General features: G+C 40.5%; 1 protein-coding gene across 1 annotated transcript in view; it reads right to left on the reverse strand.

Moving 5' to 3' along the window:
* Nucleotides 1–26,338, reverse strand: part of CSMD1 (CUB and Sushi multiple domains 1) — a gene marked incomplete at its 3' end in the record, with an annotated part of 1,679,169 nt that overhangs the window by 276,048 nt on the left and 1,376,783 nt on the right. The window contains exons 28-30 of the mRNA XM_079726547.1: nt 24,950–25,138; nt 15,344–15,513; nt 10,868–11,024 (exon numbers count right to left, since the gene is read on the reverse strand). Coding sequence (XP_079582673.1) covers nt 10,868–11,024; nt 15,344–15,513; nt 24,950–25,138 — 516 coding nt within the window. The remainder of the gene's footprint in view (nt 1–10,867; nt 11,025–15,343; nt 15,514–24,949; nt 25,139–26,338) is intronic.

The following is a 26,338-nucleotide window of genomic DNA, read 5'->3' on the forward strand; positions in this document are numbered from 1 at the left end:
AATAATAATTTTGAATCTGAATAGATTTCATGCGTCTTTTCCTTTTAAAGAGTCATTAAGAATGCTATAATGCATGTAAGAAAAATCAAAATCAGACATAAAGTGACCCATGATCCATTACCCAGCACTTCCCTTCTGACAAGACATCAAAGTCTCTCTGAGATTCCTATCTTCCCATGAATGACTCTTTGCAAAAACAATGTATCTATGACTTTGACTAATACAATAATTATTGCTTTTTATTTCCCTTAAAGAAGAATGGAAAAAATTCTGTCATCACTCTTCCCATAAAATGTTAAGATTTTATAGCATTTGGTGATATCATCTGTCAGCCTTCATTTTATTTCACACTCAAGTCATAGGCTTTTAGTTTAATCCTTGTAATTAAATCATTTATGTCACTCTTCTCTGAGTCCTTTTGTCTTTCTCAAAGAATTGGTGACCAACAATATATTTAATTCTGAAAGAGGAAAATAGATAGCAGTGTGTATCAACTGTTAAATTGTCACAAAATATAAAGAATTATGAATTACAAAATAAAAAAAACAGCCCACAAAACTAAACTTCATAGAAAATGATGAAAAGCTATGTAGAAGCAGTTCCTAGACCCACCAGCATGCAGGGGCTTTCACAGGGCTTGGAGGACCATGACGTGGGTCACCAGGGTGACCTGCGATACCAATTAGGCAACTCTCACATTGACACAGAAGCAAAGCATCTCATGGTTTCACTGGAATTTTTTAAAAACACTGTAAACAATTATATTTTAGTCTTTGTGATGTTATACATGCTAAGAAGGGAGCAAGATGATAAAATATCCAGTTAGAAGGCAAGCAACCCAGCCTGTATGCCCATCTATACCTCGAATTTGCTTTTGACACCAAGTAAGTCGATTAAGCATCACCTGTGTCACTTTCCTTTGTTAAAATAATCATAATAATATTTTGCCTTTTCCTCCCTGTGAAAAATGGATGCAGATTCATGTCCTGTGTTTACGGCAGCCTCCCCGTGGGGTAGCCACAGGTAGGAGGGGTTTCAGTCTCCAGGTAAAGCAATGACTCAACCCTAAGCCTCACTTCTTAAAAATGCTATCAAGTTTGGCCTCAAGTATTTTCTTTTTTCTTTTTCTTTTTTTTTTTTTTTTGCGGTACACGGGCCTCTCACTGTTGTGGCCTCTCCCGTTGCGGAGCACAGGCTCTGGACGTGCAGGCTCAGCAGCCATGGCTCACGGGCCCAGCCGCTCCGCGGCATGTGGAATCTTCCCGGAGTGGGGCACGAACCCATGTCCCCTGCATCGGCAGGCGGACTCTCAACCACTGCGCCACCAGGGAGGCCCCTCAAGTATTTTCTTAATGATGTTTTACAAGAATTAAACATTTATTTGGATGTTTATCTAAAAATGTACCCATAAAAATAAAACTTTCTAAGGCGAACCATGAATTGTATGCTTGTATTGGGAACTGGGAACTGGTTTTTTATTCGCCATTCCCTGAGATGCTTTCCTCTTTGTAAAATGTCCACCTTGTTTTACAGTAAATACAGAGTTCTTTGTAGGGACTAACAGACTGCCTCTCTCTCTATTGGACTGCCTTTTCCACTGTGATATTTCCACTGAAAGCCATTCTATTTTGAAAAGTGTATTATATACAACATGATTCTATAGGCTTTCTTTTCTTGTAAAAGCAGAGTAAAAATGCGATTTTCAGAATTCCTACAAGAAGGTGTAAGCTTATAAAAAAACGTATGGAGATGGCTTGATATTTTGATAGGGGAGCTTTCCAATAATGCAACACATAAGCATATGGTCATATGCCAGTCACATCACTGACTTTAAACCGTTTTCTCTCTTTATTATACCATCCTTTTCATAGCACAATAAATTCTGAGTATACAGTTTAATTTTCACTTAATATATACACCTTTTAAAAATATCAGTTTGAAGCCTATTAAAAATTATCTTTTTTTTCTTCACAGCTGAGAGTTGCTATGTAGTACTTGATTCATGGGAGAAGTGTTCCAGTGATAACCCCCAAACTAAAATAAATCTAACCTAGGTATAATAAAGTTAGAAGTACACAACTCATTTTTTTCTGGGAATAGACTTATTCACAAAATAACTGCCTATTATTTTATAACACTTTTATAAAATTACCTACTAGTTAAATGTGGAAAAACAAATAATACTAATCACATTTTCCCAGCAGTTTTATCTGCTGAATTTAAGAACAATTTCTTGCTCCATAAACCTTTATTTACAAATTACACATTAATACTCTAGTATCACACAAGCAGACACCAGAGCAGCAAGATATGTTTGCCACAATTTTCATCTTCATTGAAGTGAAATAAAAATCTGTTGTGTGGACTCACGTGCAAGCCGGTTATTTTCTGGACCCTATTCCATACTTTCCCCTGATTTGCAGCACGACTATAAATAAGTTTTAAAACTACTCATTGAACCAAACATTGTTTTGACATGACTTTCTAGAACATAAAGACTGAAAATGTGATAAATGCTATTCTTGGAATAACATGGTAGATTTTATTAGATAAACAGCAATGCTTGCACATATTACAACCACGACTTTCTGAGAAATTTGTGTATGTCTTTGCTATTTATAAACCTGGATTCAAGAACTTCCTTTTATAACTGCCACTTAGCTTGTACAGAATTTCCAAAATCTAGTTGTCAAAAAAAAAAAGCAGTTATGAAATGAACATATCATTGTGCACTTAAATCTCCTTCATAGTCGGGGAGGTAAAGGTATCAGAAGAATCTCTATCAGAAACAGGCAGATCTCACCACACACACAAAAAAGTAATTATGTGAGGCGATGGTGGCATTAAACAAACCTTACGGTAATCATTTCACAATTTATACATGCAGCAGATCAACACGCTGCTCACCTAAAACTTATTATGTGCCATTTATATTTCAGTAAAGCTGGGGAAAAAAACCCCAAAGAAATATGGTGACTCCTGATGTAACTGGGTGGGGATGGGCAGGAGGAGGGACACCCCCAAAATTACATCCACCCACTGAGGATGTCAACCAAGCCCGTAGATAACTAGCTCTTATCAAGCCATGATTTCAAGGTCTTCAAATTTCAGCTTCTGACTTAACTCTATTCTTTACCATCAGCAGCTCTGTTTTCCCGTAATTGATGGCTCACCCTGCCCGTGTATACTTCATGCTTGTAATATTTGTGACTTGTTTTGAAGCGCGAAGGTGACAGTGCTTAGTATTTCATTATTGGCCTTGAGGATATATTCCTACCCAGAGTCGTTCACTCATTTATAATGGCGTGTTTAATGCTGGTGTCATTTTAACTCTATCAGCATGTTAATAAAATCGCAATGACAGCTGCATAACTGTGGCTCTGGGCTCTTACTTCCGCTTCCCAGAATACGCTGTGGGTAGTTCCGAATCAGTCAGGGCCACATCACCCACCTCCGCCCCTTATCAGCTGGAGAAAACAGTGTGAACGGGGGGCGGGGATCCCTGAGGCTGGAAATGAGGGGCCATCTTGGGAAATGGACACATTCTTTTCTCCCAGATTCCAGTTGTAGGGGACTTGGAGGTTTCTCTAGTCTAGGGTGCTTATCTTAGATAATTCAGGGTTGGGTGCAGGGTGACCATTTCAAGAGACTGAAGAATGGAAATTAACCAGCCATGAGACATTTGGCTGCGGGGAAAGCGAAGTCCTTGTTTTCCTGTCCCCAAACAGAACACCATCATCTGCAAATTATGCAGCCCAGGCGCTGGGCAGGTCTCTGGACTCCAGGCTGTGTGCTTTGCTGTTCGCAGAGCTGCCTAGTGCAGCTGCGGAGGGCGTGCCCTGAGACTCTGACTTTCCAGGATAAGCACTTCCCCTCCTTTGTAAACAATAATACGCACAAAGGGGCCATATGGACCTGTGGCGGCTCAGCCCTTCAGGTCTGCATGCTCACCTCCAGCCTCTTAGTAGTTCTTTGAAATGTTCTTCCTCGTCTATCCCCTCAAACTTCTTTTTCTTCAGCGTTTTAGAGATGTCCCTGACCGTGGGTTCCCCACTCTACAGTCTATATTATAAAAGTCTGAAACAGAAAAATGAGGCTTGCAACAGCCAGGGGGGTTAAGTCACCCCAGGAAAGCTAGCAGGCTGCCTCCTGAAGGATGACTTTGTAGGATCAGACACCTGGTTCTGTACCCAAAAGAGATTCATCTCATGGGGGACTCTAGTGACTTAAGCACAACGCCAGAATTCCAATTCCCTAATTGAAAACAATAAATGGAGTCAGTCCATGTACTGGAATCCCTATGTCAACACAAATAAGTCACTGTCTTCCTACTGGGAGAGCCACACTGACACCCCAGTCACACTGAGAATATTGCCTGATAACCACAGAATCAGAGCAAGGGACTTTAGTTAAATAAAGCCAGTGGACCTGAAGGGAGGGCAGCCTAATTAATCCACTTCCACCACAGCACTGGTTTCCCAGGGGGATAAGACTCCAGCATCTACTTGCTTAGTCTTCTGTGCCAAATACATCTTGAGGGGTTACCAAAGAACTTCCATTTTTAAGGTCCATCTGTCTGTTCTTCTGTGACTACTGACTACCCCACACCACCCTCCCAAGGCATCCCTCCTTTTTCTTTTTGTTTTTAAAAGACATATAGTATATCAATCTGACCACTCCATTTATAAGTAAAAATAAGTCCATATTTCTGCTCCGTCCCATTATGTGTAAAAGTCAGCAAGTAGCTTTTCTCCTTTACTCTCAGGTCACTCGTGGGTGGCAAGAGCACACACAGAGCTGTTTGGGGCTGTTATCATCCTCTTCTTTCAATCCCACACTTGCAGTAATTTCATTCCTCCAATATTATTAATGGCTCTGCTTTAATGTTGACCAATACCCCTGATCAGCTTTCAGTGGCTTCCATAATCAGGTTCCCGCAGCTCCTTTGTCTTCCTTTTTCTCCTCATCATGCATCTTCCACTCTATTCAGACTTTCATATTCATTATCTCATGAGTTCCAAGATCATATTCTACTCTTCACATCTTTACTCAAATCTGCCTCCTTCCATGCAAATCTAGGTCAACTCAATTATCATTTGTTAAGTGACTATGGAGGTGATACAAAAGTGATCAAGTTAAGATTCCTCCTCTTGAAAACCTCACCCCTTCTGTTGGTAAAAACAAAAGATTAGAGACAAAATGCATGGGGTAGGGAGCGTGGGAGAGGCAGGTGATTCTGCTCCAGAAATCTGGAGCAGAACAGCCTTTATACAGAAACTGGCATTTAACTGCAATCTTAAGGGATGAGTCAAAGGGCATCTAGCAGGAAGGAAAGAAAATTCTGGAGGCCTCTAGGGTGATTCCAGCTTTCAATGATCTCTCATTGCTCTGGAAAATTATATTTGCCATCATCACAAATAAATAAATATATATAATATGTGTCATATATATTTCTAACTCTTGGGGTACTAGGATCACATACCATCATCGAGGAACTACAGTTTCTTTGGAGAAAAAGAGCAAACTCATATAAAAATGAAATGTATTAGGGGTCAAATACAGCAATACATTAAGGGTCAAAATCAAAAGGTTTTCATCTTTGCATCAACGTAGTACATCAGGAGATGGATACATTACGGTGACACATATCAGTTTGGGCCCTGAACTGATTTCTATGGCACCCCCTGCTGAGCCATCCCATACTTGAGAACATGAAGGTGCAGCCACATTTCCACGGACCAGTGTTTCACAAGTGCTGCACGTGACTATCCTAAGTCATTTATCTGTGAACGGGAACCGTGGCTTCTGCCTTCTCTGTTTCAATATAGTGCTAAACATTCAGTATACAAATAATACACGGTACAGTCATTGATCAATCAAGAAACAGACACACCAAGATGGCCCAGAGAAGGTGGTCTAAAATACAGTTCTTTTACGACACCCCCAAACAGCAAGAATATTTGTTCAAGTGTGACTGATGTTTTGCTTGCTCCTCTCTACTTAATCAGTGAGAGTCACAACCAGAAAGTCCTGTGGGAAACTGTTTCTGAAGAGTGACTATTCTGGGAACATCCCTGTGGGACTCTAAAGGGGTCAATATATTTTTTAAAGAATTCTGAATTCAACAGGGAATTTTTTTTTAATTTCCAGAACTACTTTTCTGTAAAAATATTTGCTGAATTATTTAGAAGACATAGCAATACATTGTCAATATGATTTTTCCTGATATTTAAGAGCTTTACAATCACTGGGATAACAAAAAAAAAAAAGAAAGAAAAGAAAGGCTTATGTTAAATAAGGTGAAACTCTTATTGGCCTGAGACAGCTCTGCAGAATCTTAGTGCTCCATGGAATACAGCTTGAATAACAATGATCCAATCTAAGCTTTTAATATTTTAGATCAGACATCTGTGCGAGGTACAGAGGGGAATAAAAAATGAACACCCATTGTCCCTGATCTAAAAGAGCTTATGGATTATGCTTCCACTTGACATAATTGTAGGCTCAGTAAACTATCATCTGTTATGAAAATGGACAAATCTGTAGTAAAAAGCAGTGTTTTCCAATGGAGGTAAACTTTTCCTATTGTATGTTGCTCTAACGTACTACTCAGAAATCAGCAGTTGCTTAATAAATGTTTACTAATATATTTATTCCTACTTGTCCCAAAGATGCCTGGCTTTTCTTCCTTGCCAGTGCCTTTACATATATAAATATCAGTCAATAAATATGGAACTCATCAAAGTGGGATCTAAAATATTAGAAAATAAGGTCATCAACAGTTCTGGCCCTTGTTTAGAAGACCTGGATTGGCTCCCAGCTATAACACCCCATAGGTAAAAGCCTCAGTAAACCACTTACAGATTTGGAGGCTGAGTTTCTAACTTACGAAGAAGAGTAAAAGGAGCTATTTACCGAGACCCAGAATTGCCAAGATGGTGAAATTAGAAGGTATTGGGTAGTATGCTCTAAATATTAAAGGATATACAAATATGATTTGTACTCATTTGAAAAACTTCAAGATGTTTATTAAGCTATATATTTACTCTGTTGACTTTTTCTAATCCACTTGTGTGTAGATTAATTACGGATTTGAAACATTTAAGTATGAATGTTTCCTTCAGTAATGCAATTAACGAGCAAGAGGCAATTACAAAAGTCTTCTGAAAATAGTTGAAAGTGCCTTCAAATAGTCTTAAGCTTTAATAATTGGCTGAAAACATTTTACAGCCATTCATTATTTCCAAACCATCTTTTAGAGATGAAGATTTGATTCAGGTATTCAACCACATTGTGGGAGCTTGGGATTTCTTAAACTTAATTACTGAGTGTTTAAACCTAAGAATTTAATGTGAAGTCAATAATAGTTTGATTATAGCCATCAGCACCATCAGTGCTATATTACAAATATCTTTTCCCATCTGGCAGTGTGTTCCAGCTCCAGGACAACCCTGGAAACAAGACTTGCACCTGGGTAGCATCTGTGTTATTGTAGGTGGAGGAAAGAGGAAAAACAGGCAGAAAAGATAGTTACTCCCATCAAATTGACTATACTAAGAGCTAAATAAATGGAAACCGTCACCAACATTACTTTTAGAAAGTCTGTGCTGCTATGTTATAAAAATAAAATCCATATAATTGGAAAGTGCCCATAAACAGATCCACAGCTTCAAGGTTTCTCAAAGTTACTCAGAGAAATGGGAGGAGCAGCAAAGGTCCTCAGTCTGGAGGGTGCCATGGAGAAACAGTGACAACCGTCACATGCTGTCTAGTAGGGGCTGAGAATAGCACATGGAAGCAACTCTTCTTTTTTTTTTTTTAACATCTTTATTGGAGTATAATTGCTTTACAGTGTTGTGTTAGTTTCTGCTGTGTAACAAAGTGAGTCAGCTCTACGTATACATATATCCCCATATCTCCTCCCTCTTCAGTCTCCCTCCCACCCTCCCTATCCCACCCCTCTAGGTCATCACAAAGCACTGAGCTGATCTCCCTGTGCTATGCAGCTACTTCCCACTAGCTATCTGTTTTCCATTTGGTAGTGTATATATGTCCATGCCACTCTCTCACTTTGTCCCAGCTTACCCTTCCCCCTCCCCGTGTCCTCAAGTCTATTCTCTACATCTGCGTCTTTATTCCTGTCCTGCCCCTAGGTTCTTCAGGCCACTTTTTTTTTTTTTTTTTAGATTCCATATATATGGGTTAGCATACGGTATTTGTTTTCCTCTTTCTGACTTACTTCACTCTGTATGACAGACTCTAGGTCCAATCCACCTCACTACAAATAACTCAATTTTGTTTCTTTTTATGGCTGAGCAATATTCCATTGTATATATGTAGAAGCAACTCTTCTTGATGAGGGAAGGTGGGCATGATACACAGAGGAAGTTACAACCTCTAATTTCAATCCCATCACATTTTTAGGGCATATGGACTTTCTTCACTGCCATTTGGAAAATAAAGGGGATGTAAGAATTCTGGAAACAGTCCTGTAACCCCCATCTCACTGATAAATAAATAAAGTGACTATAAATTCCAGCAGGCTTGAATTTGCTTCTGGATGTCTTTTGCACAACCATGAGAGGATAGGAATGAGTGCTCATAAATCAAGAATTACTCTCCTTGGAAATCGTCAGAGGGAAAACAGGATGCGGTAACTAAGGTTGAAAAAGTACTGTAACATAACGTAGAAGTCTAACATGATACCTTTCCTATGAAGTAGCTGTGAGCTTAGCAACCTCCACACTTGGGCGGCCCTGAGGATGAGGTCATGAAGATGCACAGAGGAGAGAGGACAGCTCTCGGGCCAAGGTTTTAGCTCTTTGCTTACAAGCCATTGGAAGAAGCACGATTTGTCAGATAGGCCAAAGCGACAAGGGAGGGGGACCCAGGTGTGCATTACAGGAAACTCAGAAAGGCGCCCAGAGCTTTCACATTGTCTTCCTTCTCATGTGCCCATGTTCCTCTAAGGCTGTAAGACCAGTATAAAAACTGGGAGGTGTGTGGTGACACATCCGAGTAATAAATCAAAAATTGATGAGCATTTGATGGAAAACCCACAGTAGAAGAAAAAAGAGATCATGGCGGTTTACATTTTATCTGTAATCAAAGCAAACTGGTTTGACAAGAACTCTCTGAAACTTTTTTGAGCATGAAATTCTGAAAAGTAGAATTCTCGTAAACAAAAGTTGCAATTATAAATTTATTTTGTAATATAACTGCTAGTAATTTATTTGCACATGATATAATTAGTATGCTTTCAATTCATGGAGTCTTTTAAATGGTTATTTTCATGAAAGTGAAATGTGGGTTTTCTCATCCTGTTCATGGGACTATAATTCTATTTTTGTCAAAAGGATTATAATTCTTCAACTGTAATTTCACCTACCAAGGGGGATTTGAGGCAATTAATCCTCCTTTAAGGCACCTGGGTTAGCTTTATTTCTGGGATAGTTATTGTATTTTTCAGGCCTTCATTTGCTTATCTGTCAAATAAAGGAATCAGTCTTGATAATAATCACTAATAGACTTTCATGCTCAAAAATTCGAAATTTTTAATTTCTTATGTCATGGTATTTGGTATCACAAAGATTTTTAATCATCGGGTTGGTGAAGGATTGGACTGTCTTGTATATTTTAAGCATTTTAGCTAATTTATTACTTAATTTTAATTAATAATCTATACCAAATAACTATATTTTTTACTTTATTTTTCTGGAACTAAAAATGTTGAAAATGACAATTATCACACATCCAACTTCTCTTTGTGAAAGAACAATTCCTTCTCCTCCTTTGTTTTACCCTCCTCTGTCTTCTTCATATTCATCTTTTTTTTTAAACAAAAGGCATTTTCCATATTGATTTATATTAATTATATTAATGGGGGGGGCACTAAGAACATGGCTTAAAACTGTGAGCTACAGACCGAATCCTGGTTCCACTGACTCAGACACCTGGTGTCCTGGACACACACTCCAATTACTTGTGTTTAGTTTTCTCAGGAGGAAATGAGTTGTGATAAGAAAGCACTTACAACATAGGGTATATATACACACACACACCTATATGTGTGCATGTGTGTATCTATATGTATAAATTATTATATTTTATACACACGTAATCTATATTACATAATGTATGGAATCTAATATGTGTAGGTATAGATAGATAGATATAATAGAAAAATATTGATGTGTTGCAGGCATTCAAAGACTATTACTATTAATTATATCATTCATTTTAAATCTTTCATATATTGTCTATGAATTTTTGTCAATGTGCATTAAATCACACACACAATAATTTTAACCCTAATATCTCTTTAAGTCAAGCTTTTTTTTTTTTTTTTGCGGTACACGGGCCTCTCACTGTTGTGGTCTCTCCCGTTGCAGAGCACAGGCTCCGACGCACAGGCTCAGCGGCCATGGCGCACAGGCCTAGCTGCTCCGCGGCATGTGGGATCCTCCCGGACCGGGGCACGAACCTGCGTCCCCTGCATCGGCAGGCAGACTCTCAACCGCTGTGACACCAGGGAAGCCCAAGCCTAATGTCTCTTAAATGTCATAATATTTTCTTTTCAGGTAGAGTCATGTTATGAAAATACTAATACTTCTTTTTTTTTTTTTTTTTTTTTTTTTTTTTTTTTTTTAATACTTCTAAATAAATATGTTTCAAACTCTTACTTCTGATAATGTGTCTAAATGTACTGCCTGCTCAACAGTGCATAGAATTAAACAGCAATCCAAAACACAGGAGGGGGGCCAGGAAAAAAAAAATCGATATTTAAAATGTATCATATCAGCAAAGTAACAGATGTATCCTGAGAAAATAAAAGTAAAATGAAATGATTAAGTCGTATGGCACTTACTAGTATAGGTGAGCTGAAAACCCTGGCCAGTGTCAGACCCATTGGAGTTGAACTCCAGCCACAGGTGGTTGGAGGTGCTGTTCAGGATGAGCCCCGTCAGCTCATTTTTAGTGAAGACCCCCAGCGGACGTGATGAACTATCTCTTCCATCGTAGACCTGAGGAGAATTCACAGCACGAGTCCCCTTATCACTTAATTCTGTTTGTATGTTAGCAATTTTAACAAGAAATCCAAATTTTCAAAGATACAATTTTATACAGTACTTTAAAAAGTGACACAATTTATAGAAAGCTGAGTGGATGGAAGACACTGGCAAACAACCTTTTTTCTTTAAGTTTTATCTTTACCGTTAACATTAAAGACAAAAGATTCCATTTGTGCCCAGATCATTTTATCTGCATCAAGCTGAACATTCTCTCTGTGTTTATTTAAAATGAAATCATCATGTATTTGCATTTCCAGGTTGCATGGTCCACCATTTTTCCTTCCCTCACAATCCACTTACAAAGGTTGGAAGGATATGTCATAGTTGAGTGTGAATGTCTCCTCCTCCATCCAAATGTGTTACAAGTCGAGGTGCTGAAACCTTGTCACATTTTGTAGCCCCTGAGCCTGCGGTGACTTTAGTTTTGAATTTGCTGTAGCAAAGGAATCCTGTCATGTCCGGTATCAGAGACAGAGGTCATCTTGCTCTGAAGCATTTTGTGACTGACTCCATCTTCCCAGGTGGTTGTACAGCCTGGGTGGATACCCCGAACATTTGGAAGGCAAGTGGACAGGGCTTGGTTCTGAGCAGACATCAGGGGTAAGGGACACGAAGTGATGACTTCCCAGGTCCACACTGGGAGTGCAGGGTTGCCAATCACATTCCCCCAGTGGAGACTGCGTCAGGCAGTTTTAAGGCATGGGCATTGGGAGGCGTCCCACAGTACACGTTCCTAACGCCAGAACAAACAGTGTTCACGTTCTAGAGAATTTAGTTTTGAGCCCCTCACACTCCTGCTAAGTGGTCAAGACTATAATGCTTCATGGGAAAGGTTCATCCATTTGCCTCTTGAAACCACTGCAATGGTTCATGGCAAGGAACTGCTGGTATGGATAAGAGCTTTTTAGAAGAAAGAATGAAAATGTATCACATCATACTGGAGAACATCCAGTTCTTTTCGATAAAAAATACCTTATCTAAATAAAGTATATTAAAGTCCCTGGTAGCCTCCCCCATATCTGCCTACTTCTCTCACTTCTTTTCCTTCTCACACAGATTAATTCTTACTTTTCTTCTCCTGCTCTTCTCTAATGCATATGTAAACCATGAATGCTGCCTGAAAGACTTACAAATTCACATACTCCTAAATGGAGAAAACACACTTAGAAGAATTAATTTTATGGATCATTATTTGATTTCATTTTAATTAAATATTCATATGCTTGAATAGGAAAATCAAATACCCTATAACTTTTCATGGAAGCTGGCAACAAGCTAGTGTAGGAAAAATCATTGTTTGGCTTAACATAGATTCATTTGATAGTGAGGTTTCTGGCACCCAGATTATAAAGAGTTTTAAAATCCAGAGCATGCTGGCTCAAAAATAAAGTGTCCAGGACTCCCCAGCAAGGTCTTAGGTTACTCCACATGTTATGTAATTCTCTGTGATTCATAGAAATCCATGGAGATGAGGGGGCATTAAAGGAAATAAACACACACTTAGGCTCTGTCCTCAAAGCTCTGAAGCATCTTCCACTGTCACCTCCACTGGTCTTAGCTTGTCTGAGTGCTGCTCCGAGATTTAATAGCTTACATGGACAGCATCTAGCTCCAGGATCCTCATAGCTAGACCACTGAAAATGAACCATTGCCACACTGAATTATTAAGCATCTCTGGAAGAGTAATTCTGTCTTATTTATCTGCATCACCAGCAGTTAGCACTGGGCTTGACAGTAGAAATCTCTGAACAAAAAAGTAACGGAGTAGTGGGGATATTATGTTGTCAGCTCTCGCAAGGTGAAAATCTGGATTCATGCTTCTCATGTATCACAAATGACAACCCAGATAGTACTGGAAGGCAAAAGACTTGATGTTTACTTCCAATTAAATGAGTAACAAGCGATTTTAGTTCAGCACAAAACCTCCTAGTTGTATATCCTCATCTACAAGCAGCTGGGATCAAAGTGTCCCTTTCAGTCATTAGGAAAAGGTTCCTTGGGCCATATGTTAATACAAGGCTATAACTATTTGCACTACAGACCCTCCTTGGAGCCTGGCACATAATAAATGCCATATGCTCCGAGTGGAATAGCCAAGGGAGCAGATAAGCACAGATTAGAAAACATTACAAGGAATCCTGGAATGACAACGCTGAAAGGACTGGGGAGATCATCCCCACTTTTACAGGAGCTACACCCGAGGACTCTGTTTCCAGAACTAACCTCGCTTTCCATTACGTATCCCTATCATGACACTCTCCTTAGAGCTGTATTTCTCTTACACAGTGTTTCCACATGAAACAAGCAAGCATCACGTTTATGCAGGGGAGGGTGTGCACATAAACTCTGGTCTTTGTTAATGGATCACACTACGTGTGCGGGGAGACGTAAGCAGCATTTATGCTCAAAATTCAAGGTAGTCCCACTTGAAATGTTTTTAACTTTTTGATATTTATTAGCATATTCAATAAAAGGTATGTCTGCACAGCATCTAGGTTTTTCAGATGATTGACAGTTTCTCTGCAATTAAAGGTGGTAAGCAAGATGTTTTTTTGACTTTTTGTTATAATCAACAAGTTTAAACAGCATGCAATCACAAATGAAAATGATGTGCTTCTTTCCGTTCCAGTAATATGAATCAGTGTATATTTAATCCAGTGTCTCTAATCACTCGCCTGCACCAAAGTATGGTTAATTGTTCCTGAAAAGTTTGCCTTAAAGGCTTACTGACGTCTAAATTTGAGGTTATCAAAGAATTCAGAAAACAGTTCTTTGATGCAAATTTAACTTTTTTCAGATCAGTGAGGATGTACTAGTTTCATACCTGAAAATCACTTCTTAATTACAGCGACTCATACTGCCAGCATGAGCTTTCGAAAGACTATTACAATGAAAGAACAACTAGAATAAAACCTCTCTCCTAAATTATGACCTTGAAGCATAGTCAAAGGTGGACTTGGAGGAAGTGATGAGCACTTGAGTCTGGAAGCTTCTGTTGACCTGTGCACATAACGGAACCTACCAGCGACCCCACTTTATCCACTGTGCAAACAGAGGACACACCTGGAGGGCACTAGGTTTCCCCTCTTAGCAGGCTCTTTGCATAGCTTCTTAATGCTCACAGCTTCAAGTGAGTCAAATCTACTGCGTCTGAGATGGAGCATTGTGTGTGTCCATGTAGATGTACATATGACTGAAAAACCCTAGAACTTTAGAAATGGGATGAGATGTGTCCCTCTCTTGCCATAAACAAGCCGTGTGGCCTGGACAAGTCGCTTACTTCCCAGTGGAATGAGCAGGTGGACGGGCTGGATGACGGCCAGTGTTGGTCTTTATTGCTCAGAGCCACTCTCTTCCAAGGCCTTGAGGCTCGGGCTACAAGTGCCAACTACTCAGCCCCTAGAGCCAGGGAGGTCCCCAGGTTCCTGAAATAGTCACAGGAGAGGTGGAAACTATTTCAGACGTCTTAGAAGTTTGGGGGCATTTGCAGCTGGAGCTCAAGGCAAGGCCTGGGTGCCCCTTGAACCCGTCCCCCTGCCTGTTTCCCTGGAGTCCATCTGGAACGTGAGTGGTGTGCTCCACCTGGAGCACTTCCCCGAGGCTCTGATGCTTTGAGTCATCTACTGCACTGACCCTTGATGCTGGTCCCACGCCTAGCACACCTCGGAGTCCTGTGAACACAGCTCAGACTGGCTGAGTGAGATTCTGCCTCATCCTGGCTTGGCTTCTCCACATCAACCCTGCTTTGTGGTCCAGCAACAGTGGCAGGGCTTGAGTTTACCCTCACATCAAAATCCTTCTAGCTCTGAAGGATGCTCTGTCATGATCACATTTACAAATCAAGAGTGACTGTAGAAAGGGTTGGTCTGGGGATCCTGCAAGTTTTTTTTACAATTATTAGTATGTGCTAGGAACAATGCTAGAAATATGTATCTATATTATTCAACCCTCAGAACATAACAAAAAGGTAGGTACCATTGCATGTTTTTACATATAAGAAAAATAAGGCTTAAAAATGTTAAATAATATCCCTAAAATACACAACTAATAAATTTTAGATCCAGGATTATAGACTTAGGTATTTCAGAGTCCACATACACATGATACTATAGGCCACCTTCTCAAACCAGCTGGATAAACAAATTGGGAAAATATGTGTATATATAAAGATACGTTAATATATGTATGTATCTATGTAGATAGATGGATCAACATTATATTTATTCCTTGAGAAGGAAAGATGGAGTCCTATTAAAACAGATTATTTTTACCTTTAGAATATCTCCTTCAAACAGCTGGAAGCTTCGTGCTCTGAGATGGATCCCCTTGCCAGCTTCTGTTTCAATTTTATAGATACACTCATGGTTATTATCATAATTTGATGGGAAATTTGGAGACAGTAATGTTCCTTCATTTCCTTTGACACTTGCTCCACATTCAGCTAAAATAAATAGGACATTTAAAAAAGAAAGAGGATTCAAAACTGGAATTACTGACTTTAATAAATAAAAACTTTTAAATCATGACAGCCCTCTTTTCTCTCAATGTGTATCTGCTAGCACCATATTGTTTTTATAGATTAGTGACTTCCTTCTACTGTTTTATCCACTGGACAGGAAAGATACCCCCAACTCATCCCATTTTCAAGATTTTCTTATTTCTCTTAATAGAATGCACCTTACTCCTAACTTACACAGAATTCTAGAATAAAACAGGTATGCCCGAGCACTCCGGCTGCATCACTGGCAGTCACCTCTCTGCACCCCATCTCTGCTTCATGAAGCATCCCCGCCAATTCCAATGTGCTGACTCGACAGTTATGTCCATGCAGTTTTCCCACGTTGGTATTCTGTGGCCTCAGCCTGGACGCATTTAAAGGGGATTCTAACCGTGGACCAAACCACTGAGTCCCCTGCTGCTGTCTCACAGCACTGAGCCCATGTGCCTGTCTTGGGATGGAAGCCCTTTCGGCGGCAGAAAATACATTCTTCTCCCCTTGATGAAAGGAGAGGGCAATTCACTTCTACACCCAAATTTGCATAAAGAACTTTAATCAGAGTAAAAATGAAAATAAATATAGCTCTCCATTTTCTGCCAACTTGGAGAAAGTCACCTAAACTCTCAGCACCTGTTTCCTCACCTATGAAAGTGAGACAGTTAGGCTAACTCCTAAAATTCTATTTGTCCAAAACAATCATAAAATAATAAAATTGCTCTGTGTATGTGTGTGTTTGCATATGTATGATGTGTGTGCATCTGTGTATGCATATGCGTGTGCATCTCTGTGTGTATGTCTGTGTGACAAGAGTGCTCCATGCAATTCTGCATGAAATAACTTATTGGCCACATTATGTGAAAAGCACAGTGATTTTTAAAATTTCAACAAAGTACGTCTGAGTGTGAGGAATAAAGATCAACTTAGAAACTGAAAATCAGTAAAATGCCTACATGTAACGGGGGTGAGAGAAAGGGGGACAGGGTTCAGTCTAAGGGGGCTGCTTGAGGCATCACACAACTTTGGCAGATGTCCTGTGCACGCCCGTTTTCGTAATTCCAAGTCCCTGACATCCCCGTCTTCTCTGACAACCACTGAAATCAGCGGCACCACGAGCCTTCCCTGGCCTGATGGATGGAAGGAATAAGCTAGAGATTCAGCATCAGCTCATGACGACTTGTGCCCTTGAATCTCATGAGGTCCCCACATAGAAGGGTCGGGGAGAAAATCAGGGAGAGAAACACAGGGGAACTTGGCTTACCTGCCCCTGGTCTTTCCCCATAAGGACCTGAAGGAGGGTTTCATGGGAAACAGTGTTGAGAAAGAAGCACAGGGAAGTGGTGACCCCAAAACGTGGCAATGGGATTTTACAATAATAACTTTAAAATTATAGCTATAGTTACTATTATTATACATTCATATATTTGTGTAATTTTAATACTTTTTAAGAAACATTTTTATGGTGAGAAAGGCAAGTGGTGTGTCTCTCAGGCTGTGTTCGGACTTTCATTTTTGCCCAGGCTGGGACGTGGATGTCCTTTCATGTCAAGAATCTGGTGATTCTCAGCAATTCTGAGACTGACGATGTATGGCTTCATCTCTTAAATTCAACAAGCATTTTGGGCAAGTAATCTCCTTGAGAAATGGTAATCATTCATGGGCTTTGTTGCATATTCCTTTACCATTTTTCTTTCCTGAAGAAATGGTGATTTTAACATAAAAGCCAAAATAAGTGAAAAGAACACTGGAACAGCAAAGCAGAAGGTCTCCCTTTGGCTGCTCTGTGGATCAAACAGCAAGGGGTTCAAACTCGTTTAAGATATTGGACATAAAGAGAGTAAGAGAAGAAACTCACAGAATTCTGATAACCAGAATATGGAAACTATCACAAGCACTAGGAATTTTTATTTAGAATTGAATTGGACAGTGATCAATAAAGGAAATCATTCAAAAATCAAATTTACGTCCTTTTATCTATTACTTTGTAAGTTTGAAAAAACATCTCTTGCAATGGAAGACGTAATAAATACTGATAGAGTAGCAACTAGACCATTTTTAGTCTAAGGGATACTTTGGAAGGAATACTTTTTATGGCGACTGTAACTGGTTGTGTGGGTTTGGGTTCACTGCATATATGACTGCATGGGGTCCATCGTGCACTGTGTTCACTGGACATCCACTGTGAAGTGTGGGCAGCCTTGCGTCAAACATCCTTTGAGGTGGGCAGGAGGTAAAAGGGATGATGAGGGCCCTGGGCCCCCCTCTGGCCATCAGGAGATGAGTGGTCTTCTTTCTTGACTGAATGAGGTCAAGAGGCCGGAGGGAGGGTTGAAGGACACCCGGGGTAATTAGCTCAACACAGTGCTGAGTCCACACACCTTGAACCCAAAATGTGGCATGAGAGCTTTGCCACTCTGGGGTAACTGTGAAAACTGCCTGCAAGAAGTCCGTGTGTGTCTCCAGGGGGCTGTCCCATGAGGAGGGCAAAGCCAAGGAGACCCACTCCGATGGGCTCCAGCCCTGCGACCCTGGGAAGGACGTGCTTTCCCCTCCCCGAGGCAGGGGAGCCTGCATCTCTCTCTCTGTTGTCTGGAGGCTCTGCTCCTACGTCCGGCAGGTGTGTTCTCTTGTTCTTCTTATGGCTGGAATTCCTTTCTTTGGGTCTTCACACCACTTTGTTTCTATTCCCTTCTTCTCCTTGACAGATTTGCCACACAGAGAATTTTCCAGGCTCAGGAGTGTCCTTTTTTGTTTTTTTTTTTTTTTTTTTTTGTGCTGTACGCGGGCCTCTCACTGTTGTGGCCTCTCCCGTTGCAAAGCACAGGCTCCGGACGCGCAGGCTCAGCGGCCATGGCTCACGGGCCCAGCCGCTCCGTGGCATGTGGGATCTTCCCAGACCGGGGCACGAACCCGTGTCCCCCGCATTGGCAGGCGGACTCTCAACCACTGCGCCACCAGGGAAGCCCAGGAGTGTCCTTTTTTAAATGTAGACTCAGTCTATCACAATAAGGCTGATGTGTAAATGGTATATGTCACACACTTTTCTAAGTTCTTCAGTTACATTAAACCATTTAACCCTCACAATAACCTTATGTGATGAGGTAATAAACCCCGTTTCACAGATAAGGAAACTGAAGCACAGACTAGCTCAAAAGTCATTTTTCCCAAGGTCACCCCACTAGTACAGACTCATTATTGATTTGATATAACCTCTAAGTGCTTAGCTTAGGAAAAGAATTGTGGACTTTTAAAAAATCGTAATTAATGATGGATATACTTTATAGTTAAAAGTTCATAATGTTCTTCATAATTATTGGTAACGAAACTAGCAGAGCAAAATTTTGTTGTAGAAGAGAGTATACTTTTAAGGATTTTATCCAGATAGGATAAAAGTTAAGTTACCAATTAACTGAGGTTATATTTGTTTTCACATAAGCATTTAGGACATAACCATTTATTTCTCATAATGCAACAAAAAGGCAGGACTAGAAAGAAGGCTTTAGCATTTGGGTAGTCGGGGAGAAAAAATTTATCAAATCTAAAGATGTAATTTTACATGTCTTTTTGTGAAGATTTGGATTCTGGGGTTTTTTTCTAAAGCAGGTATATAATAAGTGGTGCTGATTAAGTGCAAGTCTACACTACATCGAAGTAATGAGTGTGGGAGATTAACTGGCCGGTCGTAACCAGTAATTCTTGGCAGAGGAGCAAGGCCGTTGCTGTAACTGGTAGAAAGACGCGGAAGAGGGCCAGCCGCCTTGCCGGCACGTCTCCGCTCACTTTATACTCGTCTCTTGAACACAAAACCTCCACTAGCGTCAGGGCAACTAGTTCTCATAACCTGAGATGCAAGTAAAGTTCCTAAGTGAATAAGCAATAACAATTAATTTACTCATGATACATCTGTGAGTGAACCTAAACATATATGGCACGTGCACTTAAAAGTGGAAGGTCAGAATTCATTATTCTAGAGGGTACAGTACAGGACTTAAAAGATAGTGTTAATTCAAATTTTTCTCCAAGAATATGAAATTGCTTGTAGAGTATACAAACTTGGTACATCAATTAAAAAAGCCTATTTTACTATAGTGTTTTATTTAATATAGCCATATAATATGCATTATTACTGTTTGATTTATATCTGTATCACTTTATATTCTTCAAAGATTTTCATGTAGATCATCATGTAATTCCTTTTATTTTTTAAAATTGTTACTTTCCTCGGTTTTAGGCAATTATTTGTGTTTGACGCTATTCCGATGAACACGGGTGGCTGTTGCTGGAGTTGTTTTCTGATTTTATGTGAATCCCAATAAGAAAATATGACCTTTTACAGGCTGAACATGATCAGCCATTTGGTCTTGAGGGTCTTGGTTCATTCTCACTCAGTTCCATAGCAGGCTGGCAACATCAAAGGTCTGGTGAGAAATGCGGGTCAGGGACCTGGAGCTATGGCACATGGCGAAGTCTCAGGTGTGAGACACGTGGGTGTTCAGGTGGCCATACAGACGTGACAAAGCAGGGGAACATTTGGGAGGACTTAGGGGATCTGGCTGTAAAGAGAGACTGAACCAGATGGCAGTGGGTGTATGGGTGTCACTGAACCAGGGTCCCTGGAGAGTCTGGAGCACAGAGGTGTCCTGATAAGCATCTGTTTGGAAAAGAGGAGATGCACTAAAAGAAAACAGTGAATCCTAAACACTCTAAAGGAAAACGCAAAGAGTGTTGTAGTGTGAAAATGGACATGTCAACAAATTCTAGAATTCCCAGTCCAGAGGAACACACTGGAAGATCAAATAAGTAATTGTAGAGCCTATAAAATGTACTAACACTTTGGCCAGCTGGGTATAGCCATCTGTTTTTCTTTTGGTCTATTTGTCACTTGCACAGAGTGCATTTTTATAACTATTATATCATTGAATAAATATAACAATTCCATGAGGTCAGTATCAACACTAAATCCATTTTACAGATGAGGAAACTGAGACAGTGTTAGGTTAATAATTAACTTGCTCAAGATCACATGGAGGGGGGCATTGGTGGAGCTGTGATCTGAACTCCAGATGGTCTGGTAATAACCACATTATGTTTGTCAAAATATAATAGTGATAATTAATTACATTTATAGATGTTAAGTAATCCACGAGGAACACGTATGGATGCATGACTCCAAAAGAGTAGGAGCATGAGGCTGTTGTGGGAAACACACCTTCTGAATGTCTTAATTCAATGTCTCACAAAATGTCCTGCCATGGAACAGGAATGCCTGCATTGGGATCCTGTTTCTGAGGCAGGCCAATGACTTAAATTTATTTCGAATTAAATCAACTATTGCACAAAGACGAATGCAACACATTTCCAAATGCAAGAATTGAAACGTGTCAAGAAGACTGAGGAAGGTGCACTAAAGCCTGAGACGCTGTCCCACAGGAGATAACTAAGTGAAATACAACAAATGGTAAAAAGCAGGTGCTCAGAAAATTACAAAATGTAAATCATCAGAATTTCAGAAATTCTTTGAACTTGATTTCAGACATCCATTGCAAATCTCCATTCCTAGAGCAATTAAATGGATCAATTTTCAGTTCTTCCCGTAATCCATTTAAAGTGATTTTAAGATGAATGAATATAATTTCCCTTAAAATGAATCATTTGCTTTTTTATAAAGAACCTCCTGAAACTGTAATTAAAATTGAATTGTCATTGAGAGTTTTGTAATGGAACTAAACTTATTAAAATTAAATGAACAAAATAGAAAGGAGTCAATTGATTTTTCAGTTAATTCTTCTGTACAAAAGCATCAACCCATGAGGTGGTCTTAGCAGCTCTGGGTGATGTAACAGAACACAGACAAGAGGCTTAAAGAATAACATTTAGGGCTTCCCTGGTGGCGCAGTGGTTGAGAGTCTGCCTGCCGATGCAACAGACACGGGTTCGTGCCCCGGTCCGGGAAGATCCCACATGCCGCAGAGCAGCTGGGCCCGTGAGCCATGGCCGCTGAGCCTGCGCATCCGGAGCCTGTGCTCCGCGGCGGGAGAGGCCACAACAGTGAGAGGCCCGCGTACCGCAAAAAAAAAAAAAAAATTATTTCTCACAGCTCTGGAAGCTGGAAGTCCACATCCATAGCACTAACCATATTATTTGTAAGCAATAATAAATATTCAATATCAATAAATATTTTATTGGGATATTAATTTACTATTTGATAGTAACACAGTAGATGAAAATCTATACTCTCTCAATCTGCCTACTCATCATGCTAATCTGGATTCCAATTCTGTTGCTGAAGAACTTACCCCCCTAAATACTACCGAGGCTTTGCAATGCCCCTCATCTCCCAGGGCCACTTCTCAGCCCAGGTGTTCACTAGAACTTCTATTTACCACCAGATGTTTATTAGAAAAAGGTAAAGGAGCATTCTCATAATCCACTTGGCACTCCTCCAGGGTCACCTGTGATCTTTGGATTGGATTTGCAACTTTTGTCTAGGGATAGGTTATTCTTATTTCTATGATTTTACAGGAAGAACGACAGACACAGCGTGCTAATGACTCAAACTTTGAGATCAAGATAGGAGCTTCTGAGAGAAATAATGTTTATTTGTTTGACAAACATGTATTGAATAAGGCACAGAGCTGGATTTAGGGCTAAAGCAGCCTCCACTGTAAGGAAAGGTCAGCCTAATGGGAGAGACAGAAATAGGAAGACAAGTTTACTGGAGTACAGTGGTTATCCTGGAGGGTCCCTCTCCAGCCGGTGGGTAAGCAGGTAGAAAGAGTTTACATGGGAGGTGAGTTCCAAAATGAGGAAGTCAGCCTGGCAGAAAAGGGGGTGCACGTTGCAAGTGAGGGAGCAGTGTAGGGAGGGGCTTGAGCATAAGAGAGAACCAGGGCAATTTCAGGTCCTGTGCAGCCTTGGTGTGTGCGAGCCCAAGTACATGAGGCAGCTGGGCGAGACGTCGGAGAGTCTGGCCAGTGAATAAGGGGACTGTGTCCCCGGCGAGTGGAGGGTTTGTTCTGCACATTATGGGAGCTGATTCACGGGTTCTGTTAAGGGGGATGGATTTGTGAGGTTCTGAATTTGGACAGATCACTCGGGGGGCTGCGGCAACAGTGGTTGGTGGCTGTCCTGGAGGTGGGGAGCATCTTTGGGATGTGAAGCTGAGAGCCTTCGCAAGGCTGGGCGGAGAGGATGGGCGGGAAGCCTCCCTGGAGAGCTGGGGAGAGGCAGAATCTTCAGAACTAGCAACTAATTCGACGTGGAGAACGAGAGAAAGGGAGAAATGAGAACTCCCAGGTGTCACGTGGGTCACCTGGTGGATTTTAGTGCCTTACTAACATGTTTATTTAAAGGTCTCTTGTGTCCAGACGGGCTGGAAGGAAAGTCAGGAAGCAGCAGGTAAAATACAAGAGGTGAAATACAAGAGGTGAAATACAGAATGGCCCCGCCAGGCCATTCTCTCAGTGCAATGCAGGGCTGAAAGGCCTGGTTTTAGGTGCCCTGTGTTGGAATCTTGCTGGCTGTGTGCTGGTTGGGCAAAGGTCTTAAGTTCTTTGTGCCTCAGTGTTCCCATCTATAGAATGGAACTGACAATAGTGCTTACTTCATAGAGGTGTCTGGGGGACTAAATAAGATAACACATGGAGAGAGCTCAGAGCAGTGCTGGTCTATAATCAGTGCTCAGTAAACATTAACTATTATTTCAACCCCAGTTACTCCTCATTTTATACTTTAGGCAACAGTGTAAAACCCCAAATAACAAGACTAAGAGTGTAAAGACAATGAATCTAGATAAAATAATAGAATAATGCAAATGGAATATTATAATCGATAGACAATGTTACATATGTGGATTAAGGCTTTGACTTCATTGAGTTGGGAGTTTTTTCCCCCAGATTTTAAACTATCCTGCTCAGTAATTTCCAATTTGGGGCATATGGATTCTAGGCAACTCTGGGAACATCTAGGATCATCTAGAAAATACTTTATCTTTTTTTCTTGAGATAGTGTTCAAAATTAGCATCCAAATCTCAAATAAAAATCATAACTAAAAAAAAAATTGAGAACTACTGTTTTAGGAGAAAACCACATCATAGAAAGATCAGATATGTGCCTGGCAAGAGATAAAGATGATTTGATTCATGTTCACTTGTCTAATTTTTTTATAATGAAGTCCTCACTATCCTACTATCTATGGTACACTGGAACACAAAAAAAGACAGTATATTAACTTTTGAACCACATAATATTCCTAAATAATTGAAGAGATTCTGTGCATTGGAAAAATCCGGTTTACTAAGTTAACAACTTAGCATTTTTATGGGTTATGAAATCTTATTTTCACAACTTCCCCACCTGCCTCTAGTTTATCAGCTGGTAAGATCACAGGTGCCTCAAGGACTCAGAAGGCTCACAATTAAGGGGGTCCATGGTTCATCACTAGACAAACGTCATAATGCTACATTAGCCAGTTTCTGTGACTTTAAAGGACAGCTTGTACGCCCTTTACATGCTGAGCAACGTGGCCAAGTGACAGCAGATATTGCCTCTGGGGCTGATGACCAGACCCTCTAGACCTGAAGCCAAGATTCCATAGTTAAACTGAGCCACCATAATTCTCTGAGGACTCCCTACAGCGGCACAGGTTCAGATTAACAGTAAATACACCCCACTGAATGGGCTTCTTAATTCCGTCTTAGCACAGTGCCTAGTTTCAAGTACCTAAATAAAGATTCCTATTACTCTCTGGAATGACCTCTTAAATTCTTCAAGAACACTGTGAAAAAGCTAATTCAGCATTAAAATGTCTGCAACGCCCACTTTGCGAGAGTATGCACGATCATCTAATCAGAGTTAAAGTGTAAGAAAACAACAAAACGAGTATTTTAAATTGTCCCCATCATTATACCAGGTGATACCACTGCTTTTAAGCAACAGAATCGTCAAAGGATGTGTTAATACAGCATGGCTTCTAGCTTTTATGTGTGTGTGTGTGTGTGTGTGTGTGTGTGTGTGTGTGTGTGTGTGTGTGTGTGTGTGTGTGTGTGTGTGTGTGTGTGTGTGTGTGTGTGTGTGTGTGTGTGTGTGTGTGTGTGTGTGTGTGTGTGTGTGTGTGTGTGTGTGTGTTTTCTTCTCCATAAATATGCTTGACACATGCTTCAGTTTCACTCCTCTTCAGCCAGGGCATCTTGGGGCTGAAAGGGGCTGGCTTCACCGATGAGGTAACCACAGCCCAGAGAGGCCCCTCCTCTGCCTCCCTGGGGAGCGGAGCGCCTGCCCAGTTGCCGGCCTCCTGCCCTCCCTTGCCTGGCAGGGCCCTGCACGCTGACCGCACCACGCCCTGCCCCCCGGGGGAATGAAATGAAAGCACGTGACCACCTACCCACACACCTTGGCAGAGATGCGCTCCATACACGACGGCCCCCGCCCAGGCACGTGAGCTTGGTTGCGCCTTCTAAGCGATAACCTGGGAAGCACGAAAACGTCAGAGAGTCTCCAACTCCGAAGTGAAAACCGATTCTCCTGCTGAAGGCAGGGACGCCAGGATCGTCACAAGGCTCGAGGTCATATTCTGAGACATGAAGAGACAGAGTACACTTGTGGGAACCCGGGTAAATACTCAAAAATTATTTAGCAAGAATAAAAAGGTGCTATTATTTAAAAAATAAACATATATATATATATTCCCCCCCAGGCTCTGCTATAACTGTCATATGGATTGTTTTCCTTTGTACTATGAGTTTTCTCATGACAAATGGAATATAGTATTTTTAAAAATAAATGTATAACATTATAATAACATGATCCACTCAAAACTGTCACTTTAACAGTATGAAATTATTTTAGTGATATGCCTAGTTGCTAAAATTAGTTGCTGCCCTCTTAAAGGTGCTTTGGATAAACAAGACCCAATGCAGAACAAACTAAAAGCAGTATCACAGGGTTTTTTCACAGGGTGGAAAGCTTATCATAACCAATTTCACCCCTAAAATACACCTCAGTATGGAATAGAAAAACCTTTTCCTGTCTATTTTTCAATTTATAAACCATGTTTTATTGATGCATAATGAAAAATATTCTGGATCCTGCTAGAAATTTCTGTAAACTACCCAGGAAGAAAGTGCTAAATTTAGTTAAAAAGAAAAAAAAGAATAATGTCTGTTGTATTGCTGCATTTGGGGATTAAATGTCCAAAATAACAGTACTAATAACAGCATTTTGCATTTGTCTCATTCTTTAGTACCAACTCTTTCAAATCTCTCTATATGGGTACAACTGCACTCTGGTTGTCATGGGTCTCATGGGCCATCATTCAGTGTGTTGTTGATCCTTCTTGCTGTGTTCTCAGCGTGTAATGTGCCCAATGTTTAGTCAAACAGGATCAAACAGTGGGCCACCATTAGGGGGTTGAATGGTGGAAAGAGCTTCAGAGAGGTTAAAGCGTCAATTAAAGGATGAGCATTATTGCAGTGAGTGGGAGACAAAAGTTTTTCCTATGGTGGTGGGGAAACTGTGCTAGTCCATCTGAAAAGATATGGCCTTCGCTTTCTGATTTCCAACTACTGTCTTTCAAGTTCTGACTCTAAAGTGTGGATTCTGTATTCTCAAGGAACATATTAAATCCAAACCATCATTTCCCCCAATATTTCTCAATTTTAATCCATCTTTTCTATTCCCATCATCCACAAGTTTCACCACCAGCATCCCAACCCTGTATGAAGAGGAAATCTCTGCTCCAGTTTTTCCCTCATCTCACCCAACTATTGGTCAA

Source organism: Hyperoodon ampullatus (assembly GCF_949752795.1).
Source record: "Hyperoodon ampullatus genome assembly, chromosome: 20".
Classification (NCBI taxonomy): domain Eukaryota; kingdom Metazoa; phylum Chordata; class Mammalia; order Artiodactyla; family Ziphiidae; genus Hyperoodon; species Hyperoodon ampullatus.